The sequence below is a fragment of the Mesocricetus auratus genome, unplaced genomic scaffold (assembly GCF_017639785.1).
Source record: "Mesocricetus auratus isolate SY011 unplaced genomic scaffold, BCM_Maur_2.0 Super-Scaffold_100676, whole genome shotgun sequence".
In the NCBI taxonomy this organism is placed as follows: domain Eukaryota; kingdom Metazoa; phylum Chordata; class Mammalia; order Rodentia; family Cricetidae; genus Mesocricetus; species Mesocricetus auratus.
In genome coordinates this window covers 58,009,840-58,029,385 of record NW_024429266.1, presented here as the reverse complement: position 1 = coordinate 58,029,385, position 19,546 = coordinate 58,009,840, and the positions used below count along the sequence as shown (strand labels likewise).

At 41.8% G+C, this 19,546-nt stretch overlaps 1 protein-coding gene across 8 annotated transcripts in view; it reads right to left on the bottom strand.

The window, feature by feature from the left end:
• Positions 1-19,546, bottom strand: part of Srgap2 (SLIT-ROBO Rho GTPase activating protein 2) — a 215,306-nt gene that overhangs the window by 56,814 nt on the left and 138,946 nt on the right. For 7 of the 8 annotated variants that reach the window (XM_005079849.4, XM_013120382.3, XM_021232878.2 and 4 more), the window contains exons 5-7: positions 14,390-14,452; positions 6,936-7,151; positions 6,007-6,135 (exon numbers count right to left, since the gene is read on the bottom strand). In XM_005079849.4, the coding sequence (XP_005079906.1) occupies positions 6,007-6,135; positions 6,936-7,151; positions 14,390-14,452 (408 nt within the window). Of the gene's footprint in view, positions 1-6,006; positions 6,136-6,935; positions 7,152-14,389; positions 14,453-18,889; positions 19,127-19,546 lie in introns of those variants that run through there. The other variant, XM_021232879.2, reaches the window with a different exon arrangement.

Sequence of the window (19,546 nt, the reverse complement as noted above, 5' to 3'; positions counted from 1 at the left end):
GGTGCAAATAAGAGGACTTATGTTTGGTCACAGACCTATGTAAAACAGCTGGGAGAGGGGTCTGTAATCCTAGCACTGAAGAGGTGGAAAAAGGGGCATGATGGTCAGCTGGCTAAGATGATCGAGAATCCTGTCTCAAAAAAGCAAGGTCATGGCTTGAGAGATGGTTATATAGTTAAGAGTGCATACTTCTCTTACAAAAGACCTGAGTTTGGCTCCTAGTACTCATGTTCAAAGCTCATAACTGCTTATAACCTCAGGTCCAGGAGATCTAACACTTTCGTGTGGACTCACATGGGCACTCACATATTCATCACACACACACACACACACACACACACACACACACACACACACACACACACACACACAGAAGAAAAACACAAACCAGTAAAGGTAGTATCAAACAACCTTGGAAAAGCTACTCCTATCCCTAGACCTGTTTCCTTGACAGTCTAGTGGTTTTCAAGCTATATATCATAGCTCTGAAGTTCAGTGTCAGCATTTAGATTACCCTTGGGAAGGGGAGATGAGGGCTACTTAGCAGGTCTGGGAAGCTTTTAAAGCTTACTTCAACCAAGAAAGCTCTGCTCACTTTCTTATTTAGTAAAGTGGGATTCTATGTGTGGTTTGGTTTGAAGAATAAGTTCTTAAGAAAAAGCCTGAAAAATCCTTGAATTAAATGTAATCCCCAAAGCTCTTTTCAGCAGTGGTATTCTGTAACACTATGACAATATTCCCTACCTCTCCAATAAAGACCCAGAATCCAAACTCCTTGGCTATCAATTATCGCCTCTAGTATTTACACAGCTTTGATGTCCAGAGCCTGAGAGGAAATGTCAAAGAAAAATCTCTGGATAGAGTAAGGCCATCTGCCTGATTGTAATTTCAATGCATCAATAAGCATCAAATTAATTTCCCTAGCATTTCCTTCTCATCATGATCACTTCAGGAACAGCCACTATTGGGGAAGGAAAAACATGTGACAGGCCGCCTCCTTCCAGGCATCTGACAAGAAGCTCAGCAATGGCGCACACATCGAGCTGAGTTCTGGTGCAATGCCAACCGACGCTGGCAGGTGCTTGGCTTCAGCAGAGTAACAGCAGTGACAGCATAACTGTAGCCAGAGGGTGGGAAAACACTCAGTTCAGTTGGAGGAAGAGCAAGTGGAGTCTAGACAAAGGCAGCTGATTGAGAGGCTGCACGTGCGGGGAGGGCCCCTTCCTCCTCTAGGAGATGCTGTTGAACCTGCAAATCCTCTTGCTTAGCTTGCTATAGTCCCTAAGATGAACTTTATAGCTAATGGTGTAGTGAACAAAAGTAACACGGCCAACTGTGTGGTGGGGGACTGAGGGACAACTGGGGGGAGGCAGAGTGCCCTGCAGAAATCTTCACATATATTTAGAAACTTCACTTTCTTCTCCATTCCTACCATCTCTATCCTAATCCGTACCTTATTTTACAACTCACTGTCATAAAATCTGATTTAATTGCCCCTGTTGAAGAACCTAAAATACATATCCCTGCATAAGGTAAAATTCACCTTCAGTTTGTACATATAATGTTTCTGTCCACTAAAGTGTTCACATGTTAGACAGTGAACTAAGTGTCATGTACATTCTTTATCTTTTTTTTTTTGGTTTTTCGAGACAGGGTTTCTCTGTATTGTTTTTGAGGCTATTGGTCCAGCCCAGCCTCGAACTCACAGAGATCCCCCTGCCTCTGCCTCCTGAGTGCTGGGATTAAAGGTGTGCGCCACCACCGCCCGGCGTACATTCTTTATCTTAATCTTCACAATTACTCCCACTGAAGCCTGTATTATTTTAGTTTTCCACACAAAGGAAAATGGGGGAAAAAAACAAACCAAAACAAAAATCAAAACTGTAATCTGTGTGTCTATAGTCTTTCTACTCAGCAGCACTTCTCTTTATGCTAACCTTTAATCTCTTCTGTTGAATTCCAGTGACATACTCTCTGCATAGGACAGAGTGTTGAAAAAGCATAGGCATCTAGCCTTTAGAAGGCTAGTTTATTCCTCTGGGCAGAAAATGGGGGAAATACCAGCTTTATAGATGGTTGTACAACAAATGGACAATACACTTCACACATATCTGGCACTGTGTAGACTCAAAATTAGTAGCAATCACCAGCATCTCCCAATCTACAGACCTCTACCCTTCAGTTCCTAGCAATTCTTGTCCTGAAACATTATCTCTCACCTGCTGGAAATGGACTCAATCTTCAAGATTCAAATTAAATTCTCAGCCCCTGGAAAGCCAGCCAGCCAGCCCTGCATTCCTGGTCCACTTGGACCCAACTGCATTCACCCTCATGTGACCCTAATACACACAGTCATTCTGAGGCCTGCCATTTCATATTACTTCAACCAGAATGTAGGTATATTAGGGTTTTCCAGTATCTTATTTTTGTTTACAATTTTTCTCATAAGGTCTTATTCACAGAAGACATTCAATACAGTTGACTGATAGATGCCACAGGCAGACTCCAGCCTTTCAAGAAATCATCTAGATAGTCTGCATACTGACCCAGATGTTCTACGTCTATAACCTAAGAACTTCAGGGAGCTTTCCTCAGCTGGAGCAAAGCCTCTGGATGACCACCTGTAGCTTCTCAGGGTCAGCGAGTCAAGGTCAGACTCAGAATGTGCTCTCTGGTTCTGACATGCCTTCAGTTAGCCCAGGAGATGTGGGCAGAGCCCTGGCCATCTACATATGTACAGGGGTAAAACTCGGCCTTCAGCAAAGAAGCAGGTTAAATAAATGAGATTTGAATATTTCCCAGGAGAACCCCAATGAGGATAGGGAACAGACAATTCTGTTCATATTGGCAATAAAGTGTGCTTTCCATTTTGATTTGATGAGTTCAATGGCCACGTAAGGTTTCCTTAGCCATTTCTGTGTTACACAAATGCTATAAAAACTCTCAGGAAGGGGATATGGATATTGGGGAGGGTTGGGGGAGGGCACGGGAGGAGGGGAGGGAAACAGGAGAGGGACCTGGAACTGACTTGTGAAGCAACCTTGTTCTAATCTAAATTTAAATTTAAAAAGAAAATAAATAAATACAAAAAAGAATACAAAAAAACTCTCAGGAAAAATATAATTTTTACATAAAATTGAGTAACAGACCATCCCAATGTGTAAACTTTAGTCCACAGTTCATTATCCCTTCACCAACTGCTAGTCTCCCTTAGAGAATCTAGAGAAGACCTAGAAAAGACAAATGAGTGTTTCATATCAACTTTTAAATGCATACAGAAGAGAAAAACAACTGCCTTCAATAAAACCATCGTAGTGGAAAAGCAAGTTCTTTTATGTTCAATTTGGGTATATATGGCATCACAGACTTTCTATCCACAACACTCAGCTACCCATGATGACAATGCCAGGTACTTCATTTACCCATCTGCTCAGAGGCCAAGAGATATGTATACAGGCGAGAAAATTATACCCCAACAGGTTCCTCCAGTTCTTAGAAACTACCAAGTAAGAAGAAAACATCTTCTTTGCCTAGAGTCAAGTTTTTCCCAGTATGTGTATGATGTCTCATGTGGATTCTTATAGTTCGAGTTTATATTAACTCTTTTATTATACTATATAAAGAAATTGGAGGCTAGTCCTTATGTCAGTTTAATGAGACCCATTAAAAATAATTTTTTTACTTATGCTCAGTGCCTTAAATGCAGATTGAGCCAAACCCAAAAGGAGGTAGAACGGTGGCATATGATACAAACCACAGTGGACTGGAGGGACACTAATCCCATGTCTTGAAGCAACTTCTGGATACTGCTGAGATCATGAAGCCAGCATACCCAGGCTCCCTACTCACTCTTTGCTTCTTTGCTACAGAACAGTTTTGAGCACTTTTAATTGAACAGAACAGCATGGAAAAGGAAAAAAACTACTGATAGATGCAAACAATGTAGATGATGCTGAAAGAATATCCTGGGTGAAAAACAAAAATACAAAAAATTTGAAGCCAGCCTGGTCTATAAAGTGAATTCCTATCTTGAAAAAAAAAAACAAAATAAAACAAAGTAACCTTCATTCTAAAATAACAAATAAAAAACAAACAACAAACAAAATACGATACAGTCAAAATACAACCCAAACAAGAACAAATTGCTGCCACCCTGGACTTGTTCACCACCTGTAAACCTATGCCTTGTTGAGTAAGCATTACAAAGGCTGTCTTCTTTTCCATTGGCTCTTCAAATCACATCCTATCAGTTAGGCTCTCGACAGGCCATTCATTTATTATGAGGGGATAAAAGCACAAAACAGCTTGCTTCTTACATGTTTTTAAAAAATACCTGCCCATGCACTACAAAGGTTGTAACTCACAGAGCAAAAGCTTCTTTTCCCCGAAGTAAACAATTTATTGAAACTGGTACACAAATCCTCTAGGGGCAAAAGAAAAAGGGCCAAACCAGTAAAAGGGGTGCAATACCCTGTCTGGTCTAATTTCTTAATCTGATTTATTTTACTAAATGTGAGAGAAATAGCAGAAAGTGGGCATAAAAAGTGACGGACCATCTTCCTCATACTGAGAACTGGCCTCTGCCAACAGTGGAAGAGAGGAATAAAAAGACTGGTGTAGGGTTTGACCTCCACTGAAGGACAGTGTTCAGATTGGCATCAACAAGCAGAGAGAACAAAGAGGAGCCTGAATGCAGACCAAGGCTCCACTTACCAGCTGAGACTATGACATCTAAGGCCTTAGGAGGCCAAACCCTACTGATAGAAAATCCCTGGCTGAAAGGAAACCAGTCTGTATTTTAGAAAAGTTCCCCAGCAACCCTGATGTAGGCCAGATTTAAAAAATCCAGGTTTTTATTATACTAGGGGTAGAGGGGTAGGAAATAGAGCAGGGTTCCAGATTAGTTCAGCAGCAAGTCTAAGATGTGCTCACCAGTTATATAACAATGAATCTGAGCCCAGACTCCCCACATGATATAAAGCTTAGCAGGTGTGCTTGTGAAGGAACCAAGGTAGACAATTACGCACAATTTGGACAGAGTCTTGGAAGCTCAGCTGCTATTGCCAAGAACCCAAGGCAGATACCAGATCTCAGAAAGAATACTGCTGATGTCCTAGGGACTGGACTGCTGATGCTCACTCAGCTGGCTCCAGATGCACAGTGGTGACTCGAAGAAGACATGAGAAAGAGTATGCTCACACAGCTTCATACAAAGCTGGCCCAGGAACTAGGCTAGACCACACTCTGAATGTGAGAGACATTTTAGGACACAGAGACTGAGGAGAAGCAGCAAGAAATCAAAGCAAAGCAGAGCCCAAGAGGTCAAAGACAAACGGGCCTACCTACTGCCTACAAAACATACGTGCATACTAACCCCTTTCCTCTTTTCATTTTTGTGCCTTTATCTCAAAAGAGAACAGGGCACATATCAGTAGCATCTGGATGCCTTCAAAACAGGACCTTAGTCTGCAGCACAATGCAAAACCATAACCTTGGGCAAGTACCTCTCTTAACCCTCTGGATCACAAATAAAGACAGCATTGTGTATCTACAAGAGTGATGGGACAATGAAAGGAGAAAACAAGAAACATGAATTGTTATATAAATGTAAATGAAGGCATTTTAACTCTTCTTCCTGTGGCTTCTTTCTACAAGCTTCTGAAGTAAGAGACTATTTCTTGACAAACAGAAGAGCTCATGGGTTTAGGAATCAGAATTTGGTACAGATTTTGTCTCAGCCGTTTACTAACCCTGAGTAAATCACTAAACTCTGACTGTCAGTCAATAGTTAAGGATGGTATTGCTTTTCTCTTATGAATGCTGTGAGGAATGAATAACACCAAGTGTAAAGGGCATCACCTTTACACAGTGCATCATGCCTGCTACCTTCAAATTTGTCTCAAAGTGGCCAACATGCCTGAACACAGAAATGGGGAATGTGGGACTACACTTCTGAAATGAGGCAAGAGATGCCCACAGCCTCCTGCCCCAGCTTTAAGTACTTACATCGATGATATCAGACAGGTCATGGATATAGTACTTGAAGACAGATGCATTGGTTGCCTCCAAAGCCAGTAAGTACTCATTCCGGGCTTTAATGGCCTTCAGTTTATTCTCTGTGTACTTGGCTTGTCGCTAAAAAGAAAATACAAGTTCACTTTTAGTCTTTTTTTAAAATTAAAAAACATTAAAAATGTTTACTTATTTCACATGATGTGTTATGTGTGTGTGTGTTTGCATGCACACATGCCTTTGTGTTTTTGTGGAGATTGGAGGGCAACTTGTAGAAGTCATTTCTCTCCTATCATGTGGGTCCTGGGATTGAACTCGGCTTAGTGGCAAGCGACTTACCTAAGGAGCCATTTTGCTGACCCATCACTATTACTTTTTTAAATAGAGGTCAAAACTGTTCTTCAAGAGATGAAGGACAGCACACCCAGAGCCTCCACTTTGCTGCTACTCCCTGTGCACATCTGCCTTAAGCTGGGACTCTAATTCTGATTAATGAGATGAATACGGCTCAGATGTGTACTCTACTTTGATTCTATCTTCACATACTATTCTCCATCCTTGCTGTCATCCTGGAGAAGGTACTTCCACCTCTCCCCACGAATACTGGTATTTAAAACCAAAATACAAGGTCTACAGTCTCCCCTGTTTCTCAAAGCAATAGGACATTTCACTTGATTTGGAAAATAAGCTGAGAAAGGTGACTACTTATTCTTGTCAAAACACTTGAAGTCTGAGAGTTCATATGCTTAGGTTTTTCCAATAGCTAGGATTCATGGTAAGACACAGAACGATTCTTTGGTCATTAGGCACTAAAGGAATCCAGAGCTGCTTTAATTAGCTCTTCATGACAGCCACTGGGGAATTACTCAGTCTTGCCTTCTGAACATCCCTTTCTGTCTTTAGAGTTGCCAGAGCACATATACCTTCTCCTTCATCTTCTCAATCTTCTTCACTGAGCTCCTCCGGACATGTTTCTCCTCAATGCGGACATTGGCGGTGGAATCAGGGGAGCGGGGTGTCTGCCGGTCCTCTTGCTTCACTGATTTACCAATTTGCTTCTCTTCTTGCTTCTCGGCTTCCTTTAGTTTGCTCTGAGCACTGATACTATCAGCATTGTACATGTGATATGTTTTCATGACCTGCAAGACATTTCCATCCAGAGGTCAAGCAAATGGCATCAACTCTATTTTACAGACTAAGAGACTCAGCCGCACCTCTCCTACATGAAGCAATATTCATATTTTCCCATGGAATGTCTGCTTCAACACATATATATTAAGGACCACACATAAGTATATGATGTTTATTGCAATCATTCCATATAAATTTCATCAATTTTTTTACTTTTATTCATCAATCTCTGTAAACATGACCTTTATATTGGCTCAGTAATTTTTACTGCTTAGTCACCTCATGATACTAAGTAAAACAAGAAATAAGAACACCTCTTTCAGACCCTAAGGGCAAAGGGCAACACAACCAAAGGAGTAGTCTATATTTTTATTACTTTCAAATATAAAGCAAGGAAGATGAAAAGGCTCCAGAAGTTCTAGTCTGCTTTATCTCTGTTAGACACTTGCTCTCACAGAAACATATCAGTAGCAGTTACCATTTACTAAATATGTAATATATTTTTGGCTTTGTGCCATGTGCCCCCCCCAATTGTTAGTTTCATTCATTTAACAATTCTACATCCCAGACAATGTCCTGTGAAGGTTGTAGACCTGCATAATTCAGCTAAGAGGCTGGAAAAGAAGAAATTGCTTATCAAGTGTAACTGGCATTGGCCACAAGCAGAAAGTAACATAAAGAGGGAGACATAGGGTTGGCTGTTGTGGTACATGCCTTTAATTCCTGCTCTCCAGAAGTAGTACAGGAAGATTTCAGTGAGTTCAAGGCCAGCCTGGTCCACATAGTGAATTCCAGGATAGCCAAAACTACAGAGACCTTGCCTTAAAGAAACAGATGGGGAGTGGGGGGGATGCAATTTTCAAATTTTCCAAAAGAGCTATTGTCCAGGAATTGAATACTATTTCTTAGAGAGAAGATCAGAAGATAGAATCTCAGCTAATTTTTAGTCCTCTCAAATATATTACTTCCAGCCACACAGGGGCTGACCCTACTACTCAGGAAATTTCTGTTTCCACACAGGCAGCTTCCAAATTAAAATACAATAATAAATCAAGCAATTAGAAATTCATGAGTATGCCGGGCGTTGGTGGCGCACGCCTTTAATCCCAGCACTCGGGAGGTAGAGGCAGGCCGATCTCTGTGAGTTTGAGGCCAGCCTGGTCTACAGAGTGAGTTCCAGGACAGCCTCCAAAACAATACAGAGAAGCCCTGTCTCAAAAAACCAAAAAAAAAAAAAAATTCATGAGTACTGAAACTTTGATGCCATGAGATTTCTTTGAAGAGGAGATACAGAAAATCTAGGAGTAGACTATACTTTTGTGTGGCTGACAACAGAACAGCACTATTCAATATTAGTAATAATCTCTAGCATTTCAGGGCACAATGTGTACCAGGGGTTTTATGTGTGCTACTTGACTTAATGCTCACAATAACTCTATGAAAGACATGTTAGTGGGGCTGGAGAGATGGCTCAGAGGTTAAGAGCACTGGCTGCTCTTCCAGAGGTCCTGAGTTCAATTCCCAGCAACCACATGATGGCTCACAACCACCTGTAGATGTGGTGCTCTCTCCTGACCTGCAGGAATGCAGGCAGAACACGGTATACATAATAAATAAATAAGTCTTTAAAAAAAGTTAGTATTTCTACTTCTAAAGATAGATAAGTAAATAGGCCTTAATGATATTACCTATGGCATACATACGTCTTACAACTAGTAAATGGCAGAGTCAGAATTCAAACCAAGGTCTATCTAACTCCAAAGTCCGCATCTTATCCACTAAATAACAGCGACTATCTTCTGCATAGGACTGGAGCTGAACTAGCTGGGAGGAAAGATTAAGGACAGATGAGGGAACCCTGAAGAAACTCATGTCTTTAGGAAAGAAAGTGCTCAAGTGAGAGCAGTGCCTCAATCATGGACTGTTTCAGATCCCAGATAACAATTGGCAATGTCTGGAAAGATTTTTGATTTTAATCACTTAGAGGTTGCTAGTAGGTAGAGACAGGGATACATGGGGAGTTCATAACAACAAAAGTGTCTGTTTTAGAATGTCAGTGGTGCTGAGGCTGGGGAAACCAGGGCCTTAGGGTTACCTGGAGTTGCAAGAAGGAATAAAGAATATTGAGATACAGTCCAGTCTCAATTATGTCTCATTTTAAATAGAGTAACTTAAATATTCACCTTACTCCAAACATGACATCATTTCCTGGAAGGTCCACCCTACTTATACTCTGTATACCAACAACCAATGACATTAAAGAGGCTTTTTTAGGAAATTTGATTAGATCACTATTTTTCCTGGTTAAAAGGTAAGAAAGGCATCTGCTTGCTACCCTGGCTGAGGAAGGATAGATGAGGAACTCTTCATGTTTCTTTTTCTTACTTGAATGTGATTACGGAATTCAAGTACTAGAGTAAAGTCTTATAACAGTATTTTTTGGAGGGATGGGGTGGAGTGGGAGTGGTTTCAAGAGAGAAACTCTGTATAGCCCTGGAACTTGCTCTATAGAGCTGGCCTCAAACTCAGAGCTCTGCCTGCCTCTGCCTCTCAAGTCAGGATTAAAGGCCTGCACCACCACTTCCCAGTGTTAAAAGTACTTTCTAAAACAGTGAATTTTCATTTTATGAAATATAGAATAAAAAGAAAACATGGCAAATGAACATGGGAAATCAAAGCACCCCAAGAATTACATTACTAACAACAATGACTAAAACAACTATTTATATTGTTCCTTGCCTTAAAGAATGTAAAGAAACCTCTGATTAAAAGAAAATAAAACATTACCCAATCTAAGAAATTAAATTCTCAAAGATAGCATGACTTTTTCCTTTGCATTCTCTTCCAAAGTTGGGAAATGTTATATATGCTTCACTTTAAAATATGAGCAGGCAGCCAGGAATGATGGCCCATGCCTTTAGTGTCAGCATTCAGGAGGCAGAGGCAGGTGGATCTCTGGCCTCGAGACACAGACACACAGACAGACAGACAGACAGACAGACAGACAGACAGACAGACAGACAGACAGACACACACAAGTTCCTTGCAGGAAACATAGTATAGAGAGAACAAAAGGCTAAAAAGTTTATCAATAAGAGCCCTAGAGAGAGACTGAAAATGGAAAAGATATAGCACCATGAAATAAGTCCTCAGTGAAGGAAATTAGGGAGAATATAGGGTGAAAATCCAAGAGTTCTTGGCAACTGGCAATTATGATTGAATTCTTGTACCTTTTCAAGGAGCGGGACCCATTTCCTCCCTCCAGATATGTAAAAGAGTTATCTCATTTTTGCTAGCTGCTTCACCCCTCCCACAACATTAAAATTAAATGCCTTGGTTTTAGTACTATCTTTTGTCTTTGTATCCCTACTGCCTAATGACAGGGTCAAACAGACAAACAGTATCAGGGGACTACTAGCTGACAGTGTTTCAAGGGAACAGGTGCTGAATTTCAATTTAAAGCAGCTTTGCAACCAGTCAGGGATGGTACCGAAGCATAAAACCTCTGGGGTAAAGACAGTCCCAGAGTCCCACTACCTCTCTCTCTCTCTCTCTCTCTCTCTCTCTCTCTCTCTCTCCCTCTCCCTCTCCCTCTCCCTCTCCCTCTCCCTCTCCCTCTCCCTCTCCCTCTCTCTCTCAAGTTAGCGTTTACTTGGCTCTTCATGGTCAATCCATGTGGCTTCCCTGACTCCATAGACACTCTTTCCTGTGGGGGCTTCCTGGGATTTTCCAGACACAGCCTCTCTGTACAGTTGAGACAGACAATCCCAGAGTTCTTTGGGAAGCACTGCGCTCTAACTTCAAAGGCATTCCTACAACATCAGAAAGAAAATGAAAACCGCTTTACCATGGCTTACAAGCTAGCCAGCTCACTGTGATGGACAGGGGGATAATGGACCAGCATACATATGTGCAAGAATCACTTGGGCTGCTCTCTGGAAGAACAGCTGTGGAAACTCCCCCTGGCACAAAATACTAAGTCAGGGAAATCAAAGCTCCTTGGAGCAGAAGAGGAAGGTGTAGAGGGGCAGCTGGCTCCTTATGGTGGGACTCTGGATCTCTTGTTCAAAGGTATCTTTATTTAGAACTACCTGAGCTCTGGCCCTCGGGTCAACAAGGTTTGAAAGCACTTAGATTATCAACTCTTGAGTAACTGGTTCCCTCAAAAGAAGTATTCATGGGTATTAAGGGCAGGTGCAAGAAGAGCGCTGAGAAATAAAGAGGGTTTCTTAATACCCTCATCTCTTTTTCCATTGCCACATGAATCACAAATAAGCCCTATTGCTGACAGGATCAGTGAAAGCAGAGACTCTTTCCTGTTTTCTTAAATAGAGCACATAAGGGAAATGCTTAGAAGAAACTCTCCCCAAAGAGTTTATGTACAGCAAATAGCTTTCCAAAGCCAACATGCAGTACTATCAACTTCCTACTTGAGGAAACCACTATCTCATGCAGGGTGGACCAACATCCTGCTTTCCTCAAGACTACCAATTCAGCATTGAAAATATGTGCCTGGAAACTGTGTAGCCCTGGCTGTCCTGTAACTCACTATGTAGACCAGGCTGGCCTTGAACACAACAGATCCACCTGCTTCTGCTTCTCAAGTGCTGAATTAAAGGTATCTAACCATATCTGGTTCTCTCTTCCTGAGCACTAGGCTAACCAGCAAAAAGGGATGGATCACCCTAATCTCAGGTCTATTTCAGACCAGTCCTAAACTAACCTTGCCCTACACAACCAATAACTCTTAATTTCATCCTACAACTTTTCTAATGACCTATATAGAACCTTCAAACTCACTTGATTCTTAACTATAGTCTGATATTTTGGAAATATGAATTCTTTGATCACTGATAGCCACACAGCATACAGGTATCAGAGCATGGTGTTTTGCTGATGATTCTGGGGAAGAGGAGGATGGCAAACCAACAAACTTGACGTCAAGTCTCATCATGCTGACTTTTGCAGTGGGAGGTATCCCTCCAGCTGCATACAGCTACCAGTCAGGACAGGATAGAACCTCCTTAGCAACCTAGAGTCAACACATCCAGGTTTCTCAGTTTCAGTACTACTGACATTTGGAGCTGAATAATTACTGTGGTATACCGTTCCACACATTGTAGTATATTACCAGCATATTTGGCCCCTACTTTTCAGATGACACCAGGCTACCAACTGCTCCAGTTGTGACAACTGAAAACATGAGCAGAGACAGCCACACATTCCATTTTGAGGGGATGGGGGTGGGGGAGAGGAGATCACCCTGTTTAAGACTCACTGTCCCGGAGTGTTCTGCCCTCTCTGGAACTTTTTGGTGCCCTCTTCCATTTCTCTCTTTCCATTTAGAGGTAAAAATCTAAGCCTTACTTGGGACTTGAACAAACAGTAAGTATACCAATTCACCTCAAAGCAGAGGGGCAGCACACTCACCAATTCTGCATGTGAATGCTAGTGACAAGGCTTTATGCTCTAGAGTAACTGAGGGCACATGGTGGCCACAGAAGCAATTGGCCAATAATGATCTGAACACTAATCACAGAAGTCTTGAATGGGAGATGGTTGAGTAGGTAGAGATCTAATGACCTGAGTTAGATGCCCAGATCCCACAAGGTGGCAGAAGAGAACCAACTTCCAAGAATGGTCCCTTATGCACATGCAAAGCAACTATTAAAAAAAGTAAATAGGGGTTAGGGGCTAGGTCTCCCAGCTTGGACTTCATCAGCAAGCACCATGGTTTTCTTCCTCATTCCAGCACAGTTTACACACTACCATTTGCTTTTTAAGCCAAGGCTTATGAAGTGACCTGCAACTCTGTGTAAAAGCTAACAGTTCTTCCTCTGTTGCCTCACTCTAAATGTAGTATGCTGGATCTGAGTTGGTGTGAGGTTTGCTACTTGACCAGAGAAACAGCAGCAAACAGCAAAGACCCAAGATGCTTTTTTGGGGGGAAAGCAAAAGTAGCCCTACAATAACGTATCATTTGTTATCCTATGGAATTCCCTATGGAGGCAAGTCTCAGTTCTTCTTAGTACCTAAAAGATGCTCTAAAAATAAAGAGAAGCAAAGCAATGAAAAGATAAGGTTCAGGAAACTCATTCAGTCTGAAAACGGCTCACAGTGCCATGATTCTATTTTTAAAAAGTCTTAACTTCATTTGAGAGAAACGAAAACTTGGGGTACAAAGGGTACTGCCTATTATTTGGCTTCAGAGTATAAGAGTCACAGAGTAGAAATTCAAAACAATGGGAGCATCACTGGATACAAATTAGATGACTACTCTACTTCTATTTACCAACAGTTGCCATGACATAATGGCCACACCTAGGCTTCTGGATCAAGAATGTGGAATTCTCTGATCCCAAATGCTTGTGACGCATATCACCACTGCCTGCCCATCCTGTGAAGGAAGAGGGTGAAGCAAGGAAGGGGAAAAGGGAAAAGGGACAAGTAAACACAGAAAATAGTTTTCATCTTCAAATAGATAAGGGCAATTCTGGAAAATGACACACAGTACTGATACAACCAAACTTCAGAAAGGGTCTATAAAAGCTACAAGTTGTACAATTGAAGCATTCCTTCTATGACCACAAGAACTTCCTTGGTGGGTGCATGTTTCCAATATAATTAACAAAACATGGCTGTGAGAAATTAACCACCAGCACTTCTGGGACACAGCACATATCAGTCTACAAGTCTACAGTCTGAGAGAGTTCAAGGCAGACTGCGCTCTTTTATCCAAGCCCATGGCTCACCTCTTCTGTGTTTTTGCAACATTCTCTTTGCCTGAAGTGGTACTTTACATTGCAGACTTTAGGAATCTGCTTTACAGCATCTGCTCTGCTCAAACCACAATCAATCTAAGGTCTGATGCATAACTTATGACTGACTACACATGCTTTCCAACAAGCAGTAGTGCAATGTAGCTACATTCTTTGCCATGAAGCTGGGGTTCCTGGCTTGCTGGTAATGGTGACAGCTGTGCTGGTAACCTAGACCTTGGCTGCTCTCTTTCAGTGGTGCCCCAGATGAAGCCACAGTAAGATTGCACAACTGGAAAAATATTTTTTGGCTCATTTGGTTTAGAAAAACTTGAATGTGGAAAAACATATGGGTGGGGTCACCCCCAATGGGGATATGCAGTGTCCTCAGCCTTAGCTGAGTTCTGTTGCTGACATGATTATGGCTCCAAACTTCCAAACGCTGCTTCTCTCTAGGATCAAAGACGCAGGGGGTCTATCTGATTTACCGAATAAAGCTCGTTCAGGACCTTCATCAAATCATCTTGGAGCTGTTGGCCAACTTCTTTACTCTGTAAAGAAAAGAGAAGGAAGGTTAATTGAAAAACAGAAGGAGATGGGAGGGGCCAGCAAAGGCAAGATCAGCACAGGCTCTACAAATGGCACAGCCTCAATTACGGACCATCCTTTAACCTAGCAAATCAGATAACCAATTATGGTCAGATTACTCAAAGAGTTTTAATGAAATGAAACAAGCACTTTCTATAGTCCAGTAAAAGTAATCATGTAGAGGGAAAATGGGTTACAGCCTTTGACTTTTCAATTGGTCTCAACAGCAGGCCTGAGAGTCATATCCTACCTAGCAACTGTGGTTAGGTAGACCATGCTTTCTCAGATATTTTCAGGCATGCTTAGTAATCCACTGGATTACTAAGGAAAGTAAGATGTAAAGTAAGATGAGACAAAAAAGAAAGAAAAAAGAAAAGAAAAAAGAGGATATCCAAAGACCTCCAAGCAGGAATGGATTGTACTTCCAACCCGACAGCACACAAACTACAGCAAGCTAGGACCCACAGGATTGGCCTGCACATCTCCACAGAAGGAAAGACCACCTAAAATTCAGTGCATTTTTTTTTTTTGGCACAGATGTTAAAGGTTACCCAATTCTCCCTTGCTTCATTTCTTTCCCAAATTCCCAAGGAGTGGTTCTTTAATAATGACTTCCTGCAACATTTAGCTAATACTACCTGACTCTATAATATATGTTGAGGCTAATTCTGAGCAGCAGTAGCTCTCTGATCCTCTGTTGCTGCCTACCCTAGGATGGCATCTAAGCACACAGAATAGTAGGAACAAAAGAAGGACGAAGCAGGAAAGAAATGCATCAAATGTTAGAAGCCACGCCCAAGAAGGCAGAGAATAAAAACAATTGGTATCATCAAGGCATTGCCCTTCAGATAACTACAACACTCAAGCACACTTCTAAGTTTTTACTTATTCATACTGAGAATTGAACCTGGGGTCTTGTGGGTGCCAGGCAAGCACTCCACTACTGGACTGTATCTCCAGCCCTTAAATGACACTCATCATAGCTCATCTCCAGGGCAAGGGACAAGTCCTTTCATTCATACTGCTTCTTTCAAGGTGTGTGTTGTGTGTGCACACAGGGAATCGGGTACACAGTGGACAGAGAAAACTTGCATGAGTCAGCTCTTTCCAGCATGTAGTTTCTGGGCATCAAACTCAGGTTGTCAGGTCTGTTAGCAAGAGCCTTTACCCACTTTGTCATCTTGCCAGCTCAACCCTGAACACTCTAACAACTGTTTTGCACCAGGCGGTGGTGGCGCATGCCTTTGACCCCAGGACTTGGGAGGTAGAGGGAGGTGGATCTCTTGAGTTCGAACCAGCCAGGTCTACAGAGTGAGTTCCGGGACAGCTAGGGCTGTTACACAGAGAAACCCTGTCTTGGAAAACCAAAAAAAAAAAACAAAACGAAACAAACTGTTTTGCCACTTTACTATTAAGGAGTTCTTTGCTTCCCCTCACCCCACAATTAGGGTATTCATTGGAATTTAACACAGGTGTGACTTCTTTCATGAGTAGCTATGTGTTTTGTACTTAACAATTTTAAAAAACAGGGTGGAAGGACCCCCAAATTAGCACTTACAAAAGTTGTTGGTAGTCTCAGCTTTCCTGTCACCTGCTGTATATTTGTTATATTATTGAGTTGACAAAATACCTTTCAAGAAGCAATTTAAGGAAGGCATGGTTTATTGTGGTTTAGAGTTCAAGAGGATACATCTCATTTTGGTGGGGAAGGCTTGGTGGAAGGAATGGGGAAGCTGGCAAGTCAGGAAGCAGAGAATGAACCGGCTGTGAAGATGAGCTATAAAAAACTTCAAGGCCTGCCACCCTTGACTCACTTCTTCCAGGAAGTTTCCAACTCCTAAAGGTTCCACAACCTTCCCAAATAGCGCCACCATCTGGGGACCAAGTGTCCAACACATGAACCTATGAAGGACATTTCATATCCAAACCACAGCACTTGCTATAATTTGTCTGCTCTGGTCAATCTCTCTGGGCTTAATTTGTCTTCTGTAAAATGAAAGTCTTTCCCTCTTACTGTAAGATCTGGAACTCTGAAACATCTATAGGAAAACACAGGGGAGATATTTTAAGATATATGCATTTGTAAGGTCTTTCTGAAAAGGACTCCAGTAGCAAGGAAATAATCTTAAAAAACTGAGAAAGTGGATTACATCAAATTAAAAAAAGCATTTTGTGTAGCAAAGGAAACAACTATCAGAGTGAAGAGAGTCTACAGAATGGGCGAAAAGTCTTTTCCAAGTATGCATCTGGTTATATATAATCCACAAATACCTTAAAAATTAAATACCTCAAAAAAGTGTTAAGTTTCAAAACTGGGACAAACAGCTCAGGTGCCTACTTAACACACCTCCAAACCCAAAGCCCATCTAATCAATAATGGGCTAATGAACTGAGCAGATAGTTCCTACAGGAATAAATACAAGTGGCCAGTAAATATTTGAAAATTAGTCAAGTTCCTTAGCATTAGAGAAATGCAAATTAAGTTGCTTTTAGATTCCATCACACCCCAGTTAGAGTGGTGTCATAAGAAAACTGTAACAACAAATGCTGGGTTCTCAAAAACTAAAACAGCTCTATAACCCAGCTATGCCAATCTTGGGAGTATACCTACAGGAAATGGAATTATTATGCTAGTCCACCAACAAATGAATAGAGGAATAAATTTTTATGTAGTCATGAAGAAAAGTGAAGTCATGACTTTTGAAAGAAAATGGATAGACCTGGAAACTATGGTAAGTGAAATAAGTCAGACTCAGGAAAGTAAATACCACATTTGCTCTCTCATAAAGAATCCTGACTTAAAATTGCATGTGTAGGCCATGAACTAAAAAGATTATTAAAGTGGAGGAAGAGATTTTAAGAGAGCTGGGAAATAGAGTAACAGAACACATGTAATAAGAAAGCAGAAGTTGGTGTTAACTGGGGGGAGAAAGGGAAACAGCTGGAGGGAGGAACACAGAAAGAACTCTGAAGGAGGGAGGAAACAGGTGAGAACAAAATAGAATAACACATACGTGTTAAGATGCCAAGATGGCCCAGGGCGGTGGTGGCGCACACCTTTAGTCCCAGAACTCAGAAGGCAGAGGCAGGTGGATCTCTGTGAGTCTGAGGCCAGCCTGGTCTACAGACAGAGTTCCTGTCTCTAAAGGGGGGCAGGGGAGCCAGAATGAAACTCATTATTTTATAAGCTAATCTAAAATAGTAATTAAAAAATTAAGACATTTTCCAAGTGTCCTAGTTTGGGTTCTCTGATGATTTTTCAAAATCAACTTAGGGGAAGCAAGAATTGTCTTGGCTTATACAGCCCAGTGCTATCACTGAGGGAAGTCAGGGCAGGATCTCAAGGCAGAAACTGGAGCAGCACCACAGAGGAATGCTGCTGCTTACTGGTTAGCTTCCAGACTCACCTTCAGCTAAGTTTCTTAGACAGCCCAGGTTTACCCGCCTAGAATGGTACTGCCCACAGTGGGCTAAGCCTCCCTACATCAAACAGCAATTTAAAAATGTCTCACAGGACAATCCTACAGGGATTCCTCAGCTGAGGCTCCCCCTTCCCAGTTGACTCTAGGATTGTGTCAAGTTGACAGCTGAAGCTTACTGTGACACCAACCTCTACCATTCAATCGTTCTACATGATGTTTTGACTGTTTCCTTATTGTAAGAAACATTAAATAGTAGTCTTTTCTGTCAAACACATAAAACTTGTTTACAACAAAGAATTCAAATCTTTTTTTAATCTCTTCCACCTTGTAAAACCCTTACGTAAATGCTTTAAGCTGCTCCCCCCCCGTCCTCCCAAAACCCTCTTATTCATTCAAGGCTCCAATGCATTCTTGGAACTTTTATGTCTGGCCCCTTTATTTCCTTTGTGCTGATTCTTACAAAGCTAGCCAATTGTGAAAGACTGAGGTGGGAAACTATCCAATGGTAGACAGTCACCACCTGCTTTAGAATAAAAACCAAGAACATTTCCTGGCCTTGTGTGCTTGGTCATGAATAAAACTTCTCTTGTTTACTCTTGACCAACATTAAAGTTCTGCCTTTTAGATACACTTCAATTGGAATGGTGGTCTCTTTCTTGGAGGCTCGAACTTATTTCTAACAGCATATCCATATTAGAGCTAAACAAGCTGACTTCAGAGCAGAGGAAAAGGCCATGCACAAGTTCTCTGCAAGGACCCAGATGCTAGCAAAAATGAAAGTTTCAGGGGCATCTTGCCGGTTTTAGATTTCCTATTCCTAGTACCATTCATTCATTTAATAACCTGCTTGCAAAAGTCACAAGAAAGATTGCCTCTCATCTACAACTTCACCCTGTAGCCCCTCCCATGGTGGGGAAGGCTGAGCTCCACAGAAGCGAAAGAGGAGCAAGTAGGTGAAGAGAGGAGAAAATGACTCACCATCGGCCTCAGAGTCAAGGTCAGAGGAGACCTGAGCACCAGTCAAGTGTCCACCCTGGCTCCCAGCTCCAGCAGCTCCCTTTGCCAGTCTTCCAGCCCTTCTCACCCCATCCTTATGTTTAAATGGCAAAGGAAAAATGAGACAGGACCTGATCCTATGCTATGTTGTTTAGCTGTGACTTAAATAAACTAATAGGAGTTCAGGAGTGAGAAGAGGAAGGGAGGGGGAGAGGAGGGAAAGTCTAACCAATAAAATAGCAATTAAGACAAGCAGATGTTTCCTTTTGTGTTCTGATTAGTCGGGAGGACCAATGAACTGTTATCCCTGTTTATTTGAACAAGCTGCTGAAGCAATCAGATTTACCACTCCCCTCTGGCTGAGCTGGGCACAAACTACAATTAAAGCTCCTATCAGGTGCAATGCTGACTCAGAAGACAGGCAGAAACTGGCCAGTGTCTCTCCTTTCACAGATGATAAAAGGCCACCTGTTCTCTGTCTCAGAAGCCTTAACAGTATGCTTTCAGGGAAAGCAAGGCATCAGGAAGTGCTTCCGTGCAGATCTCTTCAGAGGGGTTAAAGGAGCTGGGAGGCTAAGGGGGAACCCCACCCAAAGACAAGGAGCACATTTATTCCTAGGAACAACAAAACCGATGAAG